This window comes from Streptopelia decaocto (genome assembly GCF_964273445.1).
Source record: "Streptopelia decaocto genome assembly, chromosome: 2".
Taxonomy (NCBI): domain Eukaryota; kingdom Metazoa; phylum Chordata; class Aves; order Columbiformes; family Columbidae; genus Streptopelia; species Streptopelia decaocto.
Window position 1 is genome coordinate 8811965 of NC_138655.1, and position 18518 is coordinate 8830482.

General features: G+C 44.1%; 1 protein-coding gene across 1 annotated transcript in view; it reads left to right on the forward strand.

The window, feature by feature from the left end:
* ST3GAL1 (ST3 beta-galactoside alpha-2,3-sialyltransferase 1) overlaps window positions 1–18518 on the forward strand; it is a 77012-nt gene that overhangs the window by 48381 nt on the left and 10113 nt on the right. The window contains exons 2-4 of the mRNA XM_082045959.1: window positions 1602–2439; window positions 13415–13611; window positions 16677–16856. Of these exons, the coding sequence (XP_081902085.1) occupies window positions 2128–2439; window positions 13415–13611; window positions 16677–16856 (689 nt within the window). The 5' untranslated portion in view covers window positions 1602–2127. The remainder of the gene's footprint in view (window positions 1–1601; window positions 2440–13414; window positions 13612–16676; window positions 16857–18518) is intronic.

The window sequence follows — 18518 nt, forward strand, 5'->3', positions numbered from 1 at the left end:
CAAGCCCAAGCAGCCAGGGTTAATAAAGCCTTTTGTTATCCAGCCTGACCCACTTGTCAGCTCTTGAGCTCCTGTAAATGCATTTGTAGGGGCCAGACTTAAAATAAATCTTGAGGCATTTGGCAAACAGCAGCTAATTGAACAGCGCATGCAACCCATCATGTGCTGCAGATGAGAAACCTGCAGCAGAGCAAAGGCTTAAGACCACAATCCGAGGCTCCTGCCATCGGATTTGGCTTTATGGGACTCATTAAATATTTACACATCCCCTCTAAAAAACAGGCCTGTGCTGTGTCCAAGACACCATGTCAAACACCTTGGAAAACCAGTTTGGCCTTGGGCAGATCCTCACGGATCCCCAGGAGAAAAGCCAACAGCACAGCTGACGATGCTGTGCCCAGCCCAGCCCTGTGGCCACCAGATGCACTTCTCCCATGTCTGGATAATCATCAGATTTGGGTGATGGAATGAGAGGGATCCTGCATCCGTGTGGTACACAGAAGGGGTTAAAATCATGTCTTTTCACGGGTAGTAGTTGCAGTTCTGCTGTTTGCTGACCTGAAACCCGCAGCTGAGTAGCAAGTGAGACTTCTTTTGCTGGTTTTTGTTTGTTCATAAATTGCACATACTCTGACATAGATGTTTCTCTGTTTTTTGTTTGTTTGTTTGTTTGTTTGTTTTAAAAGTGTATTATTTAAGCAGTGGCACTTTGGGACTTTTTACAAACATCCGAAGTTTTAAAAACTACAACACTTTTTTCTTCCCACAAAACAATTGCATCATGCAAGGAAGGGATCCATTTTTCGACTTTTAAAAACTCATTTAAATCCCCACTGCCAGGCAGGGGACACCAGAAGGGGAGTGAAGAGCAGCTCCGGGTCCCTCCGTATCCCCTGACTCACGGAGGTGAAGCAGCTCCCTGTGTCTCTGCCTGGCTCGGGATCTCGCAGGAACTCTCTGAGATCACAGGCTGCCCTCACCTACACTCCCTTGGCAGGAAAAATAGGAATAATCCATGCAAAACAAAGACCATTTATACTTCGATTTCCTTTGTGTATCCCAGGATGCCTGAGCTGTTCTTACTTGGCTTTCTCTGAATCACGAGTCCAACCCCGACCCTTAAGAAATTAAGCCTGTCAGGGCGGGTGGAGGAAGAGAAAGGAAACAATTCCTCTTCCTCCCTGTCCTGCTCCTCCCTCCTTTGCAGAGTGTTTTTTCTTCAGCTGCTTTGAGTTATGAATACTTTACTGCATATCTTGTGGCTATCAAGGTCAGCCTAAGGGAAGGAGGTGAGATATTGCCATTCAAATGGCTACAAACTGTAATTCAAATAAGGCCAGGGCGCCGGGGCTGATTCGATACAAAGGGACTCAGTGTCCACAGGTCAATGCTCTGCCCTTTTGGAAATTTCACCTTGAAACTTCTTATTGTGTAAATACCGCAGCAGAAATTGCAGCTGGTGCTGCTGTGTTGAGGGCTCTGAGTTGATCAGAACTTTTAGAGTGGGCAGAGAAAAGCAGAGAAATTAGGTTTGGAGCAATGCAAAAAGCTTTCTAACAATATTTTTTCTTTCTTTTGTGTGTGTGTGTCTGTGTCTCCAGGCTGAAAACTGCTCTTCATGGCTTAAATGGACATCAAAGCACATCTCTCTGCTGGAATGTACATCCCCGGATGATTTGATCCTTCGTGAACTAACTTCCAAGAAAAAAGAAATAACCACCCTCTTCTTTCTACAATTTGCTTGCTTTAATTTATGGCTTGCTCCCACACAGAATACCTAAGTTTTAATGCTGATATTGCTCCCCTCCAAATCTTCTGGTAAGCGAAATGGCAAAGGCCCATCTTCCTTAAACTGGGTGAGAGAGGTTAGCATCAGGTTACGGAGAGGTGGAAGAGACTTGGAAGCACTGTGAGAAGGCGAAGGGAAATACCCGGCTTTGCCTTTTTTAAGCTCATTTGGGGGAAACAAAGCTTCTTTCCTTATGGATGGAGGTAGTGGAGTCAGTATGTTCAGCCTAAGCCCGAGGTAGCAGCTGGCGGGCACCTGCAGCACCCTTTCCTTTTTGCCTTACATTGGACCCTACGTCATCCTTGGTCAGTGACGACGGCAGAACCTGGGCAGGAAAGATGGTCGTCGTACGGAGGAGGAATGTGAAAGTTTTTACCTTTGCCTTTTTGCTCATCACGGTGACGTCATTTCTACTGAACTACACGCACCAGGTGACCACGACCACCTGGGATCCGAGACATCTCGTCATGCAGTTTTCCGAGCAAGTCCAAAAACTTTTCAAGTACCCCAGGAGACCCTGCAGCTGTCGCTCATGCATTTCTGAGCTGGGACATTCCCTCTGGTTCGATCAGAGATTTAATTCAACTATGCAACCTTTCTTGACCTCACAAAATGCCTTGATCCCAGAAGACAGCTACAGGTGGTGGCTGGTAAGTGAGACGTGTGGATACAGCCTGGTGTTCATGCGATGGTTGCGGTGTCAGGCTTTGAGTGATGCTGAGCAGATAGTGGGAGATGGTTCCTGCCAAAAGCATTTGCTGTCCCAGCTGACCAGGCAGGCAGAGGTGGAAGAAAGTGGGGAGTTCGTGCTGCTGTTTAGCTTATAGGCACTCAGTGTGCATGTTCACTTGCTCCAAGCTGGAAAATCCCTATCAGAGATAAGCAGTGAATCCAGAATTTGTGAATGTCATTATTGCCTTTTTTCTCCCCTGTTTTCAAAAGACTAGACTTCGTAAGCCAGCTCGTTTCGCTTCAGATGATAAAAAGGGTTTTTGTCATCCATCAAGGCTGCAAAGAAAACTCATTGTGAAGTGTGTAATTCACCTGGTGCTCTCCCTAGCATGAGATATGTAAACAATTAGCAGGGTTAAACAGAAAATGATTAATTCCATGTGTATGAGAATAGTCTCCATTGTGGACGGTGATGTAAAATGGATCTGTAAAGCTCATGGGTGGCCATGGGTCACTGGGAAGGAGCAGCCTCTGCATATCCTCTGAGTAGGATGGTCCAAAGAGCCTGATCCAAACATCATGAGAGCTGGTGATACCTTGTTTGGAAAGCAAAGAAGGGAAGGAGTCATATCCTGATGTTTTGCCTAATTAAAGCCCCTTTTATGTTCTCTTCAAACAAGACTAATTTTATGAATTGCTCGAGGCCTGTGCTGCCAAGCTGCCAAAGTGCAGGTTCTGGCTGCAGCACCCTGTCAAATCACAGTTTCATTATGAGTAGTGTCCCTGTGCCTTTCTTTGAACATAAAACCACCTGCAAGCTTGATGTTGCATTTGGGGCTTTCAGCCCTTCCCTGGTGCTCTGGGGAGGCCACTCTGGCAGGTGCCGCTTTCACAGTGGGGACATTCCATTTTCGGAGCAGGTGGCAGGTGCTGTGGGAATAAGGCTGTGTCTGATTTATCACTTCTCACTCTGCTGGTTGTTGCATGTACTGGTGAAAGAGATGCCACTGAACTCTGATGTTTTTAACTATTGCATAAATCACTTCATCATTTTATGATGAAACCAACCAATCTGAGTCCCACAGATTTCAGGTGTTGCATCCTTCCACCTCTCCCTTGGCTATGACTTGGCAATGATTTTCCATCACCTCTGTTTTTTTCTTGCATTATGCAGACCCTTTTCCTTCTCGTCCCCACATTTCCCAGCTGGGCTTTGCTGGAGACATGAGAAGGGAAGATGGGAAGCTCACGTCCTAATTCCCCTTGGCCTGGGGTGAGGTTTCACCAGGCAGCTGAGCTGATGGAACAACTGGCGGTTTTTGGAAGAGGGGGGAATAACCCAAATCAAGCTTAGTAGATGAGAGGATGAGGTTGTTTGTGGACAGCATTAGCAGGAAGGCTGATTGTGAAGTGCCTCCGGATTGCCTCTGAATAGAATCATAGAACAATAAAATCATATAACAGTTTGGTTTGGAAGGGACCTTCAAAGGCTATCTAGTCCAACCTCTGCCATGAGCAGGAACATCTTCACCCAGATCAGGTTGCTCAGAGCCCCATCCAGCTGGGCCTTGAATGTCTCCAAGGTTGGGGCATCTACCACCTCTCTGGGCAACCTGGGCCAGTGTTTCACCACGCCCAGTGTAAAAAATTTCTTCCTCATGTCTGGCCTGAATCTCCCCTCCTTTAGTTTAAAACCATTACCCCTTGTCCTATCACAACAAGCCCTGCTAGAATGTCTGTCCCAATCTTTATTGTGAGCATCTTTTAAGTACTGAAAGGCTGCGATAAGGTTTCCCTGGAGCCTTCTCTTCTCCAGGCTGAACAACTCCAACTCTCTCAGCCTGTCCTCACAGCAGAGCTGTTGCTGTGCTCTGATCATTTTGGTGTCCTCCTCTGGCCCCTCTCCAGCAGGTCCAAACTGGGAGCACTCAGCATCTCAAGATGGTGCTGAGGAGAGGGTGGGATAATCAATCCCAAATCCTGGCATTACTGTGGGGGCTGCACCGCTGCAGCATCCAGCTGAGGAGATGTCCCATGAGATGCGGCTGGGTGGGGAAGGTGCCTCTGTTATGGGGGCTCTGCTCCCCAGGGCTTGCACATTGTCCCTGAGCAAAACCACACTGCATTCTGCATTCAAACATGAGAAAAAGGAAGAAAAGAAAACAAACAAACAAAAAAGATTTTGGGATTTCTTTACAGAATTCTGAATTCAGCTCAACCTGAAACAGGGTGTTTGTTGTTGTTTTTTTTTTTTTTGTGAGCGTTGTTTCTTTTTTTATAAATTGTGACTTTCAGGACAGCCCAAAGGCTTTTCTTCCTTTGCCCCTCCCCAGCCCAAATAGAAGTTGTCCATTAACTTTCAGGGCTGTCTAACCCTATTCTTAGTATTTTCATTCATTTTTTGAATTCAGGTCAAGTTCAAAGGCAATGCAGCATTTCAGAACACAAAATCAAAGTAGTTCGTTCTTAGTTGGTAAAAATACATCTTCTTAGATTTTTACACTTTTTCTATCATTCTTTTTTTTTCATCCAGAACTTTTCTTCAACTAGAATGTGTGAAACATGTTGGTGTCTTACAAAACTGCAATGTTTACTGGAAATCAGTTCCTTACTGAAAATACTTGCTTTGATCTATGATAGATGGAGTAGGTGCCCTGAATCCTCTGCAAGATGCTTCTGGGTAAACTTAGGCATGATGTGGTCTCAACTCATTGCAATCTATTTTCTATGTACATATTGCTTTGGGTATTTCTGAGACAGTGTAATTTCTACAGCGAGTAATTCCCAGGTGCATCCTGACCACACTTCCTTTTCACTATTCATTTTTAGGCTCATCTTCAAAGTGATTCTGAGATTTCAGTCTGTCTTAAAGAAAACTTTGCTCATGGCCATGTTTTACTGTTGCTTACTTTGCCAACTCAGTAATTTGTGACTTTTTACTATATTTGTACTTAAAAGATAAGGCACGAGGAGACCTAAGATTCCTTAAACATTTCAGGGGAGAAATGACTGTGTGTTCACTCTCAGGAACTGAGTTCAGACAGCGTGGTGGTTTCATCATGCATAACTGAGATGATGGTGACTTCACTGGAGCCATTTATTATAAAGCTGTGACTTTCCTGTCATGGGAAGACTCATGTAATGTGCTTGGACTAAACATAGGCAGAGCCCTTGCCAGAGACCTCTCTGTCTACCAAGCTCAGTCTGCCTTCCCTTCCCATTAACCCTATTGCTGTGTATGTGAATAAGGATTTTTCATCCAAACAGTCCTGTAGTATTAGTGTCCCTAGGAAAGTAAGGACTGATTTCAGAGCCTGATGACCAGTATTTGAGATGAAATGACATCTGTGGCCAAAGGATGGGGTGGTTTCACTTGCTTGCAGCTCTTCACATGGCTGCCAGGCTGCTTTATGGTTCTCTCTCTTCTTCTTTACCTGTGTGTCTCTCTGTCTGTCCATCCATCCTTCTTTCATCATCTTACACTCAGGGACTGTGAGAGTCTCAGTGTTTTGGAATTTGGCACCTTAGGTTACGTGATGAATTTCTTTCTGTTTATATTTTCTTTCTCACTTCCTTGAGCTGACTCACCTGCAAGTTTTTAATCATTCCATGACACCAATGTTGTGAACATTTTCACTAAGTTTAGTAACATGTATATAAGGAAATGCAGCAAGAATTATATGCTGTAACACAGCATACCATTTATTTATAATTTCCTTGTTTTATTCTCAGGGTTTTTTGGCATTGTTTTTGGTGGTCAGAAAGTATGAAAATATGATATCAGGACCTGCCGTTCTAAATCCGAAATAACCCTGTTGAGGCTGATGGATTAAAACTGTGATGTAAAATGAGGCTCAGAGTTCCCTGGCAATTTATCTGTAGCACATTGTTCACAAACTACCACGTTATAAAAATTTTTATCTCAAGTCTTATGATATTTGAGGGATTTGCTTTCTTTTTTTTTTTGGAAGAAAGCTTGGCTTTTGGGACCATGTGATTAGCTTATCTAAAAGAAATGTTAGCTTTTAGTCCTTGTGTTTGTAGGAAGAAATGTAATATATGGCTTAAAGATTTGTTAAGCAGACGGTGAACAAAAGGGCATCCCCAACATATGCTCTGGGGAAGTCACGGAAGCTGCACTTATTTTTAAGACAGCAGCAGAGCTACTTGGCACCTCAGTCATGCATTTTGAATGCTCTTTGTAGAAAGCTTGCCCAAATACTTTGATCACCAGAAGTCTTCCTTAAAACTGGGACACTGTCTGTGATACTTTGAAAGCAATACAAAGAGCTCACCTCTCTGAAAGTGGCATGTTCGCTGCAGGAGGTGACACCAAATCCAGCCCAGGTTCCAGGCTCTAGTCCCAGTGCCTGCTACATGTCCAGTCCCAGGTGGCGTCATACAGCTTGGATGCAAGCGTGACATTGAAAGCAGCCTTGGACATACTGGAAGAGAAGCATGGAGTCATAGAACCATTTTGATTGGAAGAGACCCTCAAGATCACCGAGTCCAACCATCAACCTAACACTGGCACTAAACTATGTCCCTAAAAACCTCATCTATGTGTCTTTTAAACACCTCCAATGATGGTGATTCAAACCCTTCCCTGGGCAGCCTATTCCAATGCTTAATAACCCCTTCAGTGAATAAATTTTTTCAATACCCAATCTAAACCTTCCCTGGTGCAATTTGAGGCCTACTGCTTGTTACTTGGGAGAAGAGACCAACACCCTCTATGCTACAACCTCCTTTCAGGCAGTTGTAGACAGTGATAAGGTCTCCCCTCAGCCTCCTTTTCTCCAGGCTGAACAGCCCCAGTTACCTCAGCCACTCCTCATCAGACTTGTGCTCCAGACCCCTCACCAGCTTCATTGCCCTTCTGAACTCGCTCCAGCACTTCAATGTCTTTCTTGTAGTGAGGGGCCCAAAACTGAAAACAACATTCAAGGTGGGACCTCACCAGCGCAGAGCACAGGGGGACAGTAATTTCTCTAGTCCTGCTGGCCACACTTTTCCTGATACAAGCCAGGATGCTGCTGGCCTTTTTGGCCACCTGAGCACACTGCTGGCTCATGTTCAGCTGGCTGTTGACCAAGACCCCCACATCCTTTTCCATCAGGCAGCTTTCCAGCCACTCTTCCCCAAGCCTGTAGCATTGGGTGAGAACCTAACCCTGGGCTACCTCTTCTTCACTCTGTCAGCCCCTGGGTACACAAAGCTGGGCTTAGCTCCAGGGTCTCCTATAGCAAAGACAGGTGGATCTGAAGGTTGTCCAAGCTCATGGGTCCCTCTAAGCACTGCGATGCACTCTGCCGAGCTGCAAGAGTCCTAAAGCCAGAAACGAGGACACACAAAGCTGGAGGAGGCAGGGTCTTTGCTCCTTAGAGTATCATAAAAGTGACTTGTTCCAGCCATGGAAGTCATAAATAATAGAGTTTGTCATGCACATATTATTGTGTGTTATTTATGTAATATATGCACATTACATTCTTATTTGAGAATGCATATTTTTTGACAGGCACAAATCATTAAACAAAGCCCAAACTCTTGAAAGCCCCTACGTTCTTCACCTTAATGTCTTTGACAAATAGTAATTTCAGGACATTAAATATAACAATAGTAATGCCATATTTTCCAGACCAAGGAGGCATTTTTAAAATTAATAGTTTCCTTTTCACCTCTCCTTCTGTCTGCAAAATGGAAACCACCTGGATTTGCCCCACCAGGCTGTTGCCAGGATTAATCTTTGTACAATATCATATAGCTGGGAAGCACTGTACGAGTCTTAATGCCTCCAAACTGCTGCAGTGAGGCAATTAGTAGCTGTGCAAAAGGGATTCTTGTGGGGGTTTATTGCCTCTTTATCTTTTAAAAAACAGTTTAAAAAAATTAGAAAAACCACAAAAACCAGTATTGCTACACCAGTATTGCTACCCAGGCTGCCTGGCTGTGTTCTCACAGGAGGGCTGCCCTGGCAGTCTGGCTGCTGCCAGACCGAAACCTACACCTGTCTGTCTGTCACAAAGGCTGTGTCTCAGTTCATGCTCCACCTGAATCCACATTACACCAGTGATTACAGATTAAGAAGTATATTTTGTACCTGCTAATAAATTGGGATTTTGAAGAAGGGTTTAATACACTGTCAAAAAATGTCAGGCTGAGAGAGTTGGGGTTGTTCAGCCTGGAGAAGAGAAGGTTGCAGGGAGACCTTATTGTGGCCTTTCTGTACTTTAAAGGCGCCTATAAGAAAGATGGTGACAGACTTTTTAGTGGAGCATGTTACGGTAGGACAAGGAGTGATGGTTTTAAACTAAAAAAGGGAAGGTCCAGACTAGACATGAAGAAGAAATTTTTTTACAATGGGGATGTTGAAACACTGGCCCAGGTTTCCCAGAGAGGTGGTAGATGCCTCATCCCTGGAGACATTCAAAGTCAGGCTGGACGGGGCTCTGAGCAACTTGATCTGGGTGAAAATGTCCCTGCTCATGGCAGCAGGATTGGACTGGATGACCTTTGAAGGTCCCTTCCAACCCAAACTGTTCTATGAATCTATGAGGTATGTGAAGGCACCATCAGAACTTTCTTCTGAGGCTCTCCTGACTGTAGCTGTGTCCTCACCACTCCAGCCTATTACCTCTCAGCAGTCTTGGCTGAATTCACATCCTCCTCTTGCATCCCCTTAGCTGAGTTTTGAGTATTGCTCCCTGGTGATCACTGGGGATGTGATGGTACCAGAAAGCCCAGGGTAATCCTTCTGAGAAGTTTGTAAAGTCACCAAGTCCATTGTCATCCTTAATGGAGGTGTGCACAGTGTGGTGTAAGAAGGAGCAACAGGATGTTCCTCAGAAAGTCATTCATGGATAAAGGAAGGAAGCAGATAAATTGTAAGGGTTCTTTTTTCTTGGGGTTTTGGTTTGGTTGCTTTCGTTTTCTTTTTTTTCCTTTTTTTTAAATAAAAAGATGCAAAACCGACTAGTAAACTTCAGTACATGAAGTCTGGCATTTCTACAGCAGGGAGAACAGGGTAGTTTGTCTTCCCTGTGAAGATGATTAGGAAACTTCTCAATCTGGACCTCCAGTTATAGTTTTTAAAAAACTAAGGTGAAGAGTTGACTCTCAAGTGACATGCAAATATTTTCGGTAGGGGAGCTGCAGTGTTAAGTGACTTAGTGATATTTTATATGTGGACAAAAGGTGGGTTAAGATGCTTTTGGACTTGGGCAAGAGGTTAAACTTCGTTAGACACAGCTGTTGTTTGCACAGACTTCTGAGAAAAGCAGCCACTTCACTCAGGACACAGGGGTCAGCTGTTTCAGTGTATTTAAGCCCACTTCTAGCAGCTAGATCCATACACATATCCCTGGCACACATCTAGGCACTTGGAAGGACGATGCTGTCCCAGTAGAGCCACATGGCACTGATGTGGCTCTGTCTTGCATGGCATGGAGACACTTTCACCCAGTGCTTTTGTTGATTTATGGGAAAGGCCGGACTGGTGGCAGCTTGATAAAAATAAAAAAGAAAAAAAAAAAGGAAAAACACTGGTGTGGGAAAGCAAAGGATAATTGGCTTGTAATTGTAATGCTATTAAAATAGTCTTTTTCAAGAAGTCACATAAACATTGTGCAATAAAGAAATGTCTGCACATCAAGTCTGAACATTTAAAAACCTTAGAGATAACCAACTTCATTGCCTGCTCTGCTCTGTTTTGCTGAAATGTCAAAGACTAACCAGTGCTGACTGAAGATGAGGCCTGAAAAGTGTAGTCCAATCAGATAATCACTGCAGAAATTAAAACATAACACTTTTAATGAGTTAGAGAATGAATGTCTTAATGTATGGATGTTCAGCACACAGAACAATAAGGTCCTCATCCTATTTAAGGTCATTGTGGGAATCTCTCGCATAAGTAATAATCTCTGCTGTGGAGCTTGTGTACAACCAAGGGATTGCAGGACAGTGGTGTCCTGCTTTCTCTCTGGTGTTGGTGCCCATGTTTTCATTTGATTGCAATGGATTTACTCAAGACTGATGGCAGCATAACAGAAAGAAAAAGCTGATCCCTTTTCATGTAACTGGCACAGACTGGAGCACAGGAGGTTCCATTTAAAGATGAGGAGAAACTTCTTTACTTTGAGGTGCCAGAGCCCTGGAACAGGCTGCCCAGAGAGGTTGTGGAGTCGTCTTCTCTGGAGACATTCAAACCCACCTGGACACATTCCTGTGTGATCTGCTCTGGTGAACCTGCTTTAGCAGGTGGGTTGAACTGGATGATCTCCAGAGGTCCCTTCCAACCCCAACCATTCTGTGGTTCTGTGATTCTGTAAATGGAGGCGCCTATCCGTGATAGGCCATTTTAATGCATCAAACAGAAGTCAATACTCCAGATCCTTTCTCATGCTGTAATTCTGGCTGAAAAGACAATTTATCTTAAAAAGGGAGCTGAGGTGCTTAGATTTTTCTGAGAATTACCTTCCACATCTGAATTTTCTCAGGCAAAATCACTTAAAGAATAGTTTGTTTGCTACTTTGTGGTTTTGGTTGGTTGGGTGGTTAGTTGGTTGTTTTTTCCCCAGAATAATGTTCTTAAAAATGTTTTGGTGCATGTTTAGTGGTTTTCCCTTTCATTTCTTAAAGACAGTCAGTTCACCTTTACAGAGAGAGATTATGCATATATGTATGTACATGGATGTTCAAATAACTCAAAATAAGTTCCTTTTTTAAAAAAGCCTGGATTTCTTATAGTACACACCTGATACTATAAGACATCTACAAAGTCTTTATTTACTTTGAAGGCTGTGGGCTTTCTAACATTGTTATTCATATATTCAGAGTAAAAACAGTTTGGATTGGATTAATAAAGAATACACAAGAGCTGAGATACATGAACATGTGTTTGTAGCATCACACAGAAATTTAGAAGATGATAAGACTTTACATTTAAATAATGGAGCCATCTACTGAATACTGACATACATGATAATAATGACAGTGCTTGTCTGGGCATCTTAATTATCTTTTTGCTTCATGTGCAGCCATTTGGTTGCTTGACCTGGCTTTTGTACTGTGCTGCCCTCAGGGTGGGTTAAGGGAGTGAAATTAAGTAAAGGGATCACTTGTACTTTCTATTAATGTGTCTGCCCTGGAGAAGGCAGTGACTATTTTGGCAATAATGTCATGGTTGCCATCAGTTCTCAGCACTTCCCAATGGACTTAGATTTGGGGTAACCTGAGCCCTTGATCTTGTCTCTACCAGTGCTCAGCATCAGCTATAGCGGGGGAAAGACGAACCAAATTAATAACGTGCTTAATTACTTCCACCCAGTGAGAGTTTTGTGCTCATCTCTTTTAATAGAAGACCACTTATTGCAGTCCGGATATAGGCATGTAGGTTAGCAAGGATCAGCAAGAAGATTAAGATCTTGCATATCGCTGTCTACAACTACCTGAGAGGAGGTTGTATCATGGAGAGTGTTGGTCTCCTTTCCCAGGTAACAAGTGATAGGATGAGAGGAAATGATTTAAAGTTGCACCAGGGGAGGTTCAGATTGGATATTAGGAAACACTTTTTCATGGAAAGTGTTGTCAGGCATTGAAACAGGCTGCCCAGGGAAGCGGTTGAGTCACCATCCCTGGAGGTGTTTAAAAGATGTGTAGATGAGGCTCTTAGGGACATGGTTTAGTGCTGGGGTTAGGTTCACTGTTGGACTTGATGATCTTAAAGGTCTTTTCCAACTAAGTTATTCTATGATTCTATATATAATTTCTTTGTCTTTTTTGTCTTCGGTCCTTGGCACCAGTGTTATCTTGCAGCTCGGAGCTTCATGGATCTGTTGTTCAGTTCAGTGTAAAGAAGGTTACTTTACATAAATCTGCAAAAAGGCAGCACAAAATTTAAACAAAAAATTAAATTATACATCTGTGTGCTTGTGTGTGAGAGGGAGAGATCAGGACAAATTAACAGTTCTTGGTACAAGGAAGAGAAACGCATCAGAAACTAAAGCCAAATCACCTCAGGCCATTGCCAGGAGTCGTGGGAAAAGGTGTTTCTCCTCTCTCCCTCCCTGGGCTGGCAGAGCAAGGGCAGATTTTGTGTTAGGTGCTGTTCTCCCTTTGTGAACTTGCAAACAAGTGATACCACAAGAGTGGGCAATGCTTTTTGTGAGCCTGCCAACTCAGCCTCTTTAGTAGCCCTCAGAGAACAGAGCTCCAGAAAGGGAGTGTCTGACCATCACCTGCCTTGCACCTTGCCTGCACCTTCCTGATCCAGCCATTGTTTCCACCATGCACCACAGAGCTGCTACAAAAGAGTTTCCCTCCATGGCAACAGATACAATGACCAGGGTCTGGGTGGTTTTCTTCGTCCTTGAGAATTTTTTAGGTGATTTTGCATCTACCACCCTCAGAGCTAATAATTACAGGGGTTTTCTATTAAACTAGCAGCTGGTTGCTCCACAGTCTGGAATATCGTCTCCCACTTCTGGCATATGCCAAAATTGGTACAAGGCGTATCAGCCACTTCTGTTCTCCGTCAGGTTCCCTGGGACTCTTCTGTCCTTCCTGGGGAGTCAAAAGAAATCTTATACGTGCCCTAACAGAAGATATCTGGTCCAAGGTGGGATTAGGTTCGTAGTCACCAGAGGCACATTTATTCTGCTAAAGTCAGCCTTGGGGAGAACCCATGTTCTGTGCCACCATGGCTAGGAAGACTGAGGAGGTAAAGGAATCCAAGAAAAAGCAAGGGAAAATGGGAACGAAGTTTAAGAAGTTAATTGGAAGGGATTTTTCACCTTATTTTTCACACTTCTGCTCCCAGCCCAAAGCCTGCATATGTAGAAAACAGTGTCTGCGAGTAGAAGCAAGAATAGTCTTTAAGAAGACGTTTGAAGCTACATCTTGGTCACAGAAAATCTAGCTATATTGGTAACCTGTAATGATTTTTCTTCCTAACAGAAATTGCAAGGGGAGAAAACTCCGAAGAACATTAATGCTACTCTGAAGGAATTGTTCGAGTTCATTCCCGGGGATGGGGATCCACTGCAGGAGCGAGGCACTTCCACGTGCAGACGGTGTGCCGTTGTGGGTAACTCTGGAAACCTTCTGCAGTCTCAGTATGGTCAAGATATTGACTCCCATGACTTCGTGCTCAGGTGAGTAGGCATCACCTCATCTCCAGATGTCTCTGTTAAGACTTACAGGTATATTTGGGGACAAGTGAGTAAACAACATTTCAGGGGTTATCTAGTGCTGGTACATAGATCAAATCTAAGTTCCCGGGATGTAAACTGTGTGTGTTGGAGATACGATGTCACGTTTTGCGTGTATAGGTGTTGATACTGTGGCTTGTTCTGCATTATCCATAATTGCCCATGAAATATAGCTGAAAAAAACTGCAGTTTTGAGTAAAACTTATTTCTACAACTAGTACTTACAAGTGATCTTTCACACACTTAATTGACTGTTATGAGATCTGACTTTCTATCACTGGTTCATTCTTAAGCAATGGTGGGGTAGGAAAGCCAAAGTCAATTTGCAAAGGACAGGAGACAACTGGTTGGCTGTGGCTACCTTGTCAAGTGTTGCGTTGCCTCTTCCTTTCGAGGTAATGAAGGCTGGCTATTTTGTGCCACTGAAATGCAAGCAGGAACTAGGTAAGCAGAGCTAATCACCCAGAGGGCAGCCAAGATATCTGGCTAGGTTAATCTCCAACATGTCCAGCTTTTACACCACAGCTGCCAGTACAGCACAATTTGGGGATCAACACAGGGCAGGTCAGAGTTCCTGGAAGGGAGGAATTGCTATTGAAAATACCACGTATGTAGGGTTACAGTCCAAGAAACAATATGACCTTTAGCAGGAAACTGTGCACTGAAGTCAAGAGTCCGTGAGCAGAAGATCACCACTATTTGAACTGTTAAGGCCACCTTAAGCCGCTTGGCTTCCAGTGTGGCCTGGACAGGCTGTAAAGTCCTTAGATGACATCTAAATATTAATGATAAATTGTTTTGGGAGTTGCTTCCTTCATTTGCATGCCTTGCCCTCTGCTAAAAGTACCTCCTCAAAGGCAGAGACGGCCAACCTGGTCTTCAGATCCACAAAGGGAAGAGCTATAGACATTAGTCCTGCACGTTGCAAATGTGAGGCAGCTGAGGTGCATTTATTCTTAACTCCATGTCCCTAGCTATGGAGACAGCGCCATTCCCATGTGGACTTTCTTGTCGTGCCTGGCCTATGTTTCCAGATTTATGCAGAAAAGCCTTTGTTAGACTCAAAAGATGTTTTTTTGGGTAGCAGCGAAAGACTAATGCACTTGGAAGAATGTTTCTGCTCTGAGGCCTTGCCCTGCCTGTAGTCCTGCATCTCTGGCAAGGGAGAAACTCTCTGTAACTTGGAACTGAAACTTCCAGTCTTGCATTTGTATTTTAGCAATATCAAGTCAGATCTGAAGAGTTTTAGGATTCACCATGGAAATTTGTGCAGAGAATGTGACCCTTCTGTGTGTTAATCCAACAAACAGACTCTCTGGTGATGTGATATTCACTTGCACATGCCCTAGTATATACAGCCAAGCATGGGGAAGAGCCAGTGAGCCTGAGAGGACATTTTTCCTTCCAAACACCATGTTCCAGCCCACTTTTATTTATTTAATTATCTACTTTCATGTTGGAAGGAAATTCCTGCTTGGTCCTTCTTGCTAAGCCTGCATATGGATGCTGCCTTCTGCCACATCATGCAGGCAGCCCCACCACGGATGGTGGACAAGGTACATAAACCCAAGGGCAGGATGTGAGTAACATAGCTAAGAAGCCACCCTTGGCTTTGTCTTGACAGAAAGAAAACCCTGTATTTTATACCTTAGACTGACTAATCTCAAGAAAAAACATAGTAAGTCTCATGCTTTATTGAGTATTTCTACACAGTATGATGTGGGTCACTGGCAGTGAAGAGGCTACATCAATAACAAGCTCATGTAGGTTGGCAGGCTGTTCTACCTATGCTAATAACTCTCTTTGAGGAAGTTAGAAGAAACTTAACTATTTCACCTCGGGAAGCGCTATAGTAGCACAGCCTGGCATAGATTTGATAACAGATTTTACCTCCCCTGTTATCAGTGACCAGGGCAGCATGTTGTCTGGCAATGTATGGTGCTCCTCATCACCTCATCAGCTACATCCTTCCTTATCTTCCCTGCACTTCTTCCAGGAGCTGAGTTAATGTCTCTGCAGAAGACTGCACTGGGTTGCACAGAAACCCCATTCTGCTCTGAGCCAGCTTGGGGGTTTCTCCATGGTGCTGCACAGCAACATGGATTCATGCAGGGCTACTTTGGGGGTCCCTAATGTGCATCACACTGCACTACAGAAACATGCAAATCGCTACTAGAAGTGAGCTAATGCATCAGGGAAGTAATTGCTGATGTGTGGCCCGTTTTGCTTTCAGAAGGGAACACAAGTGTAGAGGTATTTCTGCAGTTCTGAGTTGGGAAACCCCGGCTCTGTTCCCTGATACACCCAATGTGAGGTAGCCCTGTTTCACCAGCACATTTTGACTGAGCCCTGGTGGGCCATGAGCAGATCTCCTTGTACTGGCCCCAGAGTTACTAAAGCAAACCATGCGTGTGCAGAGCAACCCTAAGTAGAGGTACCAGTTTTGGGGGACATACTACAAAGTAAGGTTTGAGTAAATGAAGTGTCAGCAGAAGGTCCTGGATTTGTCACTGTGGCTTTGATGCCTTTTCATGGGAGGACTATAAGAAATATCTGCTGCTTCTTATCACATATATCATGTTTTTTACCTTGTCCCTAGACATCCAAATACACCTGTACAGATGGGGGGAATGAAACTGCAAAAAGTCAACCCAATGGACTTCAGGCCAATGTTTTTCCCACCTACTGGAGGCTTCAGCTTTAGGATTAAAGGAGATGTGTCCTCATGGACCCACTGCTTTTTTGACCAGTGCTCCATTGACTGAAATGGAGCTTTCATTTTGTTTTAATTTATCCACCATGGGTGATGGTCATTTCAGCCTTCTTGAAGACCACTACCACCTTTTGCAAGGTTGTCTGAGGAGCCTGCATACAGCACTTTCCTTAGCCATGACAGCATTTCCCTACCACCTGAAGCAAATGATTTGGGGAAGAATCACACATGTTTGTATGTATCTAGTACCTCTCCAGGTTCCTCACTCTCTGACTTCTTATTATTTGGGCTGCAGAATGAACCGTGCCCCCACCACTGGCTATGAATCAGATGTTGGAAGCAAGACCACTCACCACTTCGTTTACCCCGAGAGCTACAAAGAGCTGGCAGAAAACGTGAGCATGATCCTGATCCCCTTCAAAACCCTGGACCTGCGCTGGATTGTCACCGCTCTCACCACAGGCACCATCAACTTGTGAGTAAGGGCAGCCCAGAGTGGACAAGCTGAAGGGGTGGGAGCCCCTATACATTGCTGTAGGACAGAGAAGCCCATGCTGGGAAAATCCCTGCTTCTGATGAGGCCTAGGGGAGCTTTACAGACCCTCTCCAGTCAAGGTTCAGTCCTGAGCGCTTGCGTTCTAGGAAAAGCTTAATGTTATGCAGTCCTTAAGGAGAAGATCTAGATCCAGCTCTCTACAGCCACACACAGTGGTCTCAGAGAAATGAAAGAGGGAATTTTTGCTGCTGGAGGTGGCCAGTTTGAGCAGTAGCTTCCTGGGCTTTGGGGTTCAATACCTCATTTTGAGGTTCTGCTCATCCACCCTTCTCTCCCATCTCTTGGCGGTACAGTGGATACAGCCAGCAGGGCTGTACCCAGTGGTACCCATCAGAAAACTATCGCAAAATCAGGTGTTTGGTGCTCCTAGACACCTGGATTACCCCACCTGAGGTACTTGGCCGGCCAAGTGGTCCTCCAACATACATTATTCCACTTGCAGAAGAGGACAAGGAGGCAAAAAGGGATGTGCAGGCTGCTCACAGAAGGCAATGAGAGCAGAAGCAGACTGGGGTGCTTAGTCCTCCATCCACAGCATCCTCCCCTGGTCAGGAGTTCTGTCCATCTTTCCTGATGGAAGGCGATTGAGAGCTGTGCCAAAGAGATACCATTTTTCCATGTGTCACCTGTGTGCCTTAGATTTAAATTAACATGTTTTGCCTCACGATGCTAGTATTTATTCTCCATTTCTTCATGTTTTCAGAAGAAAATGCTGTCTTGCTTAATGCATTTATGGCAAAACTAGAATTAGAAATGTGAACAAAATGCATGTTTCTTCTGGATGCCTGCTAGCAGATTCTCTCCCTTCCTATAAAATGGCTTTTCCTAATCCAGAGAATGAAATACATGACATTTGTACTGTGTGAGAGGTTATCTGCTGGATGTAAAGCCACAGCCTGGTGGGGTTGCTCGGTGGTGCCCTGCTACACATAGACAGCAACAGCAGATCAGATTGCATTATTCCAGAGAGAAGTATTTCAAGACGTTTAAGCTTTTTTCCCCACAATTTCAGAGTCTCAGAAGATTAAAACTTGGAGAAGTATGTCCAAGCTGACTGAGGATAAGTCCTGCTTGACATTTTTAAAGAAAACTTTTTGATGGGACAACAAATGGAGTTTTATTTCTTTCATTTTTCTTTTCTCTCTTGGCAAATGCATTTTAGATTATTTTCACTTCTTATTAAGATTCTCTTAGCTTGTTACAAATCTGGTTTAGTCTCTTTTTACTTTTTTTTCAACAGCACTTAGTATATGCAGCCATAAATTGTCTGGAAAAAAAGAATCCATCTTCAGGACACACTCATATCTTGGAAAAATCAGCACACACTTAGAAACTGGCTGAAAGGCTTTTTTTTTCTTTTAGAAACTGTTTTGATAAAAAAGGTTGAGATAGTCTGCTGTTAAGCCTAGAAGCAAACCCTATCAGAAGCAATGGAAAGCTCCCAGCTGCCTTTAGTTGACTGAAACCTCTTGCTACCTCTTTATCAAATCCATCCTTGTGCTAGGAAGAGGTGCCCACAGAGGACCAGTTGTTGCCATTGTCACCCATCCATATTTCCAGCGCTGTCAGTGCTCTGTGCCC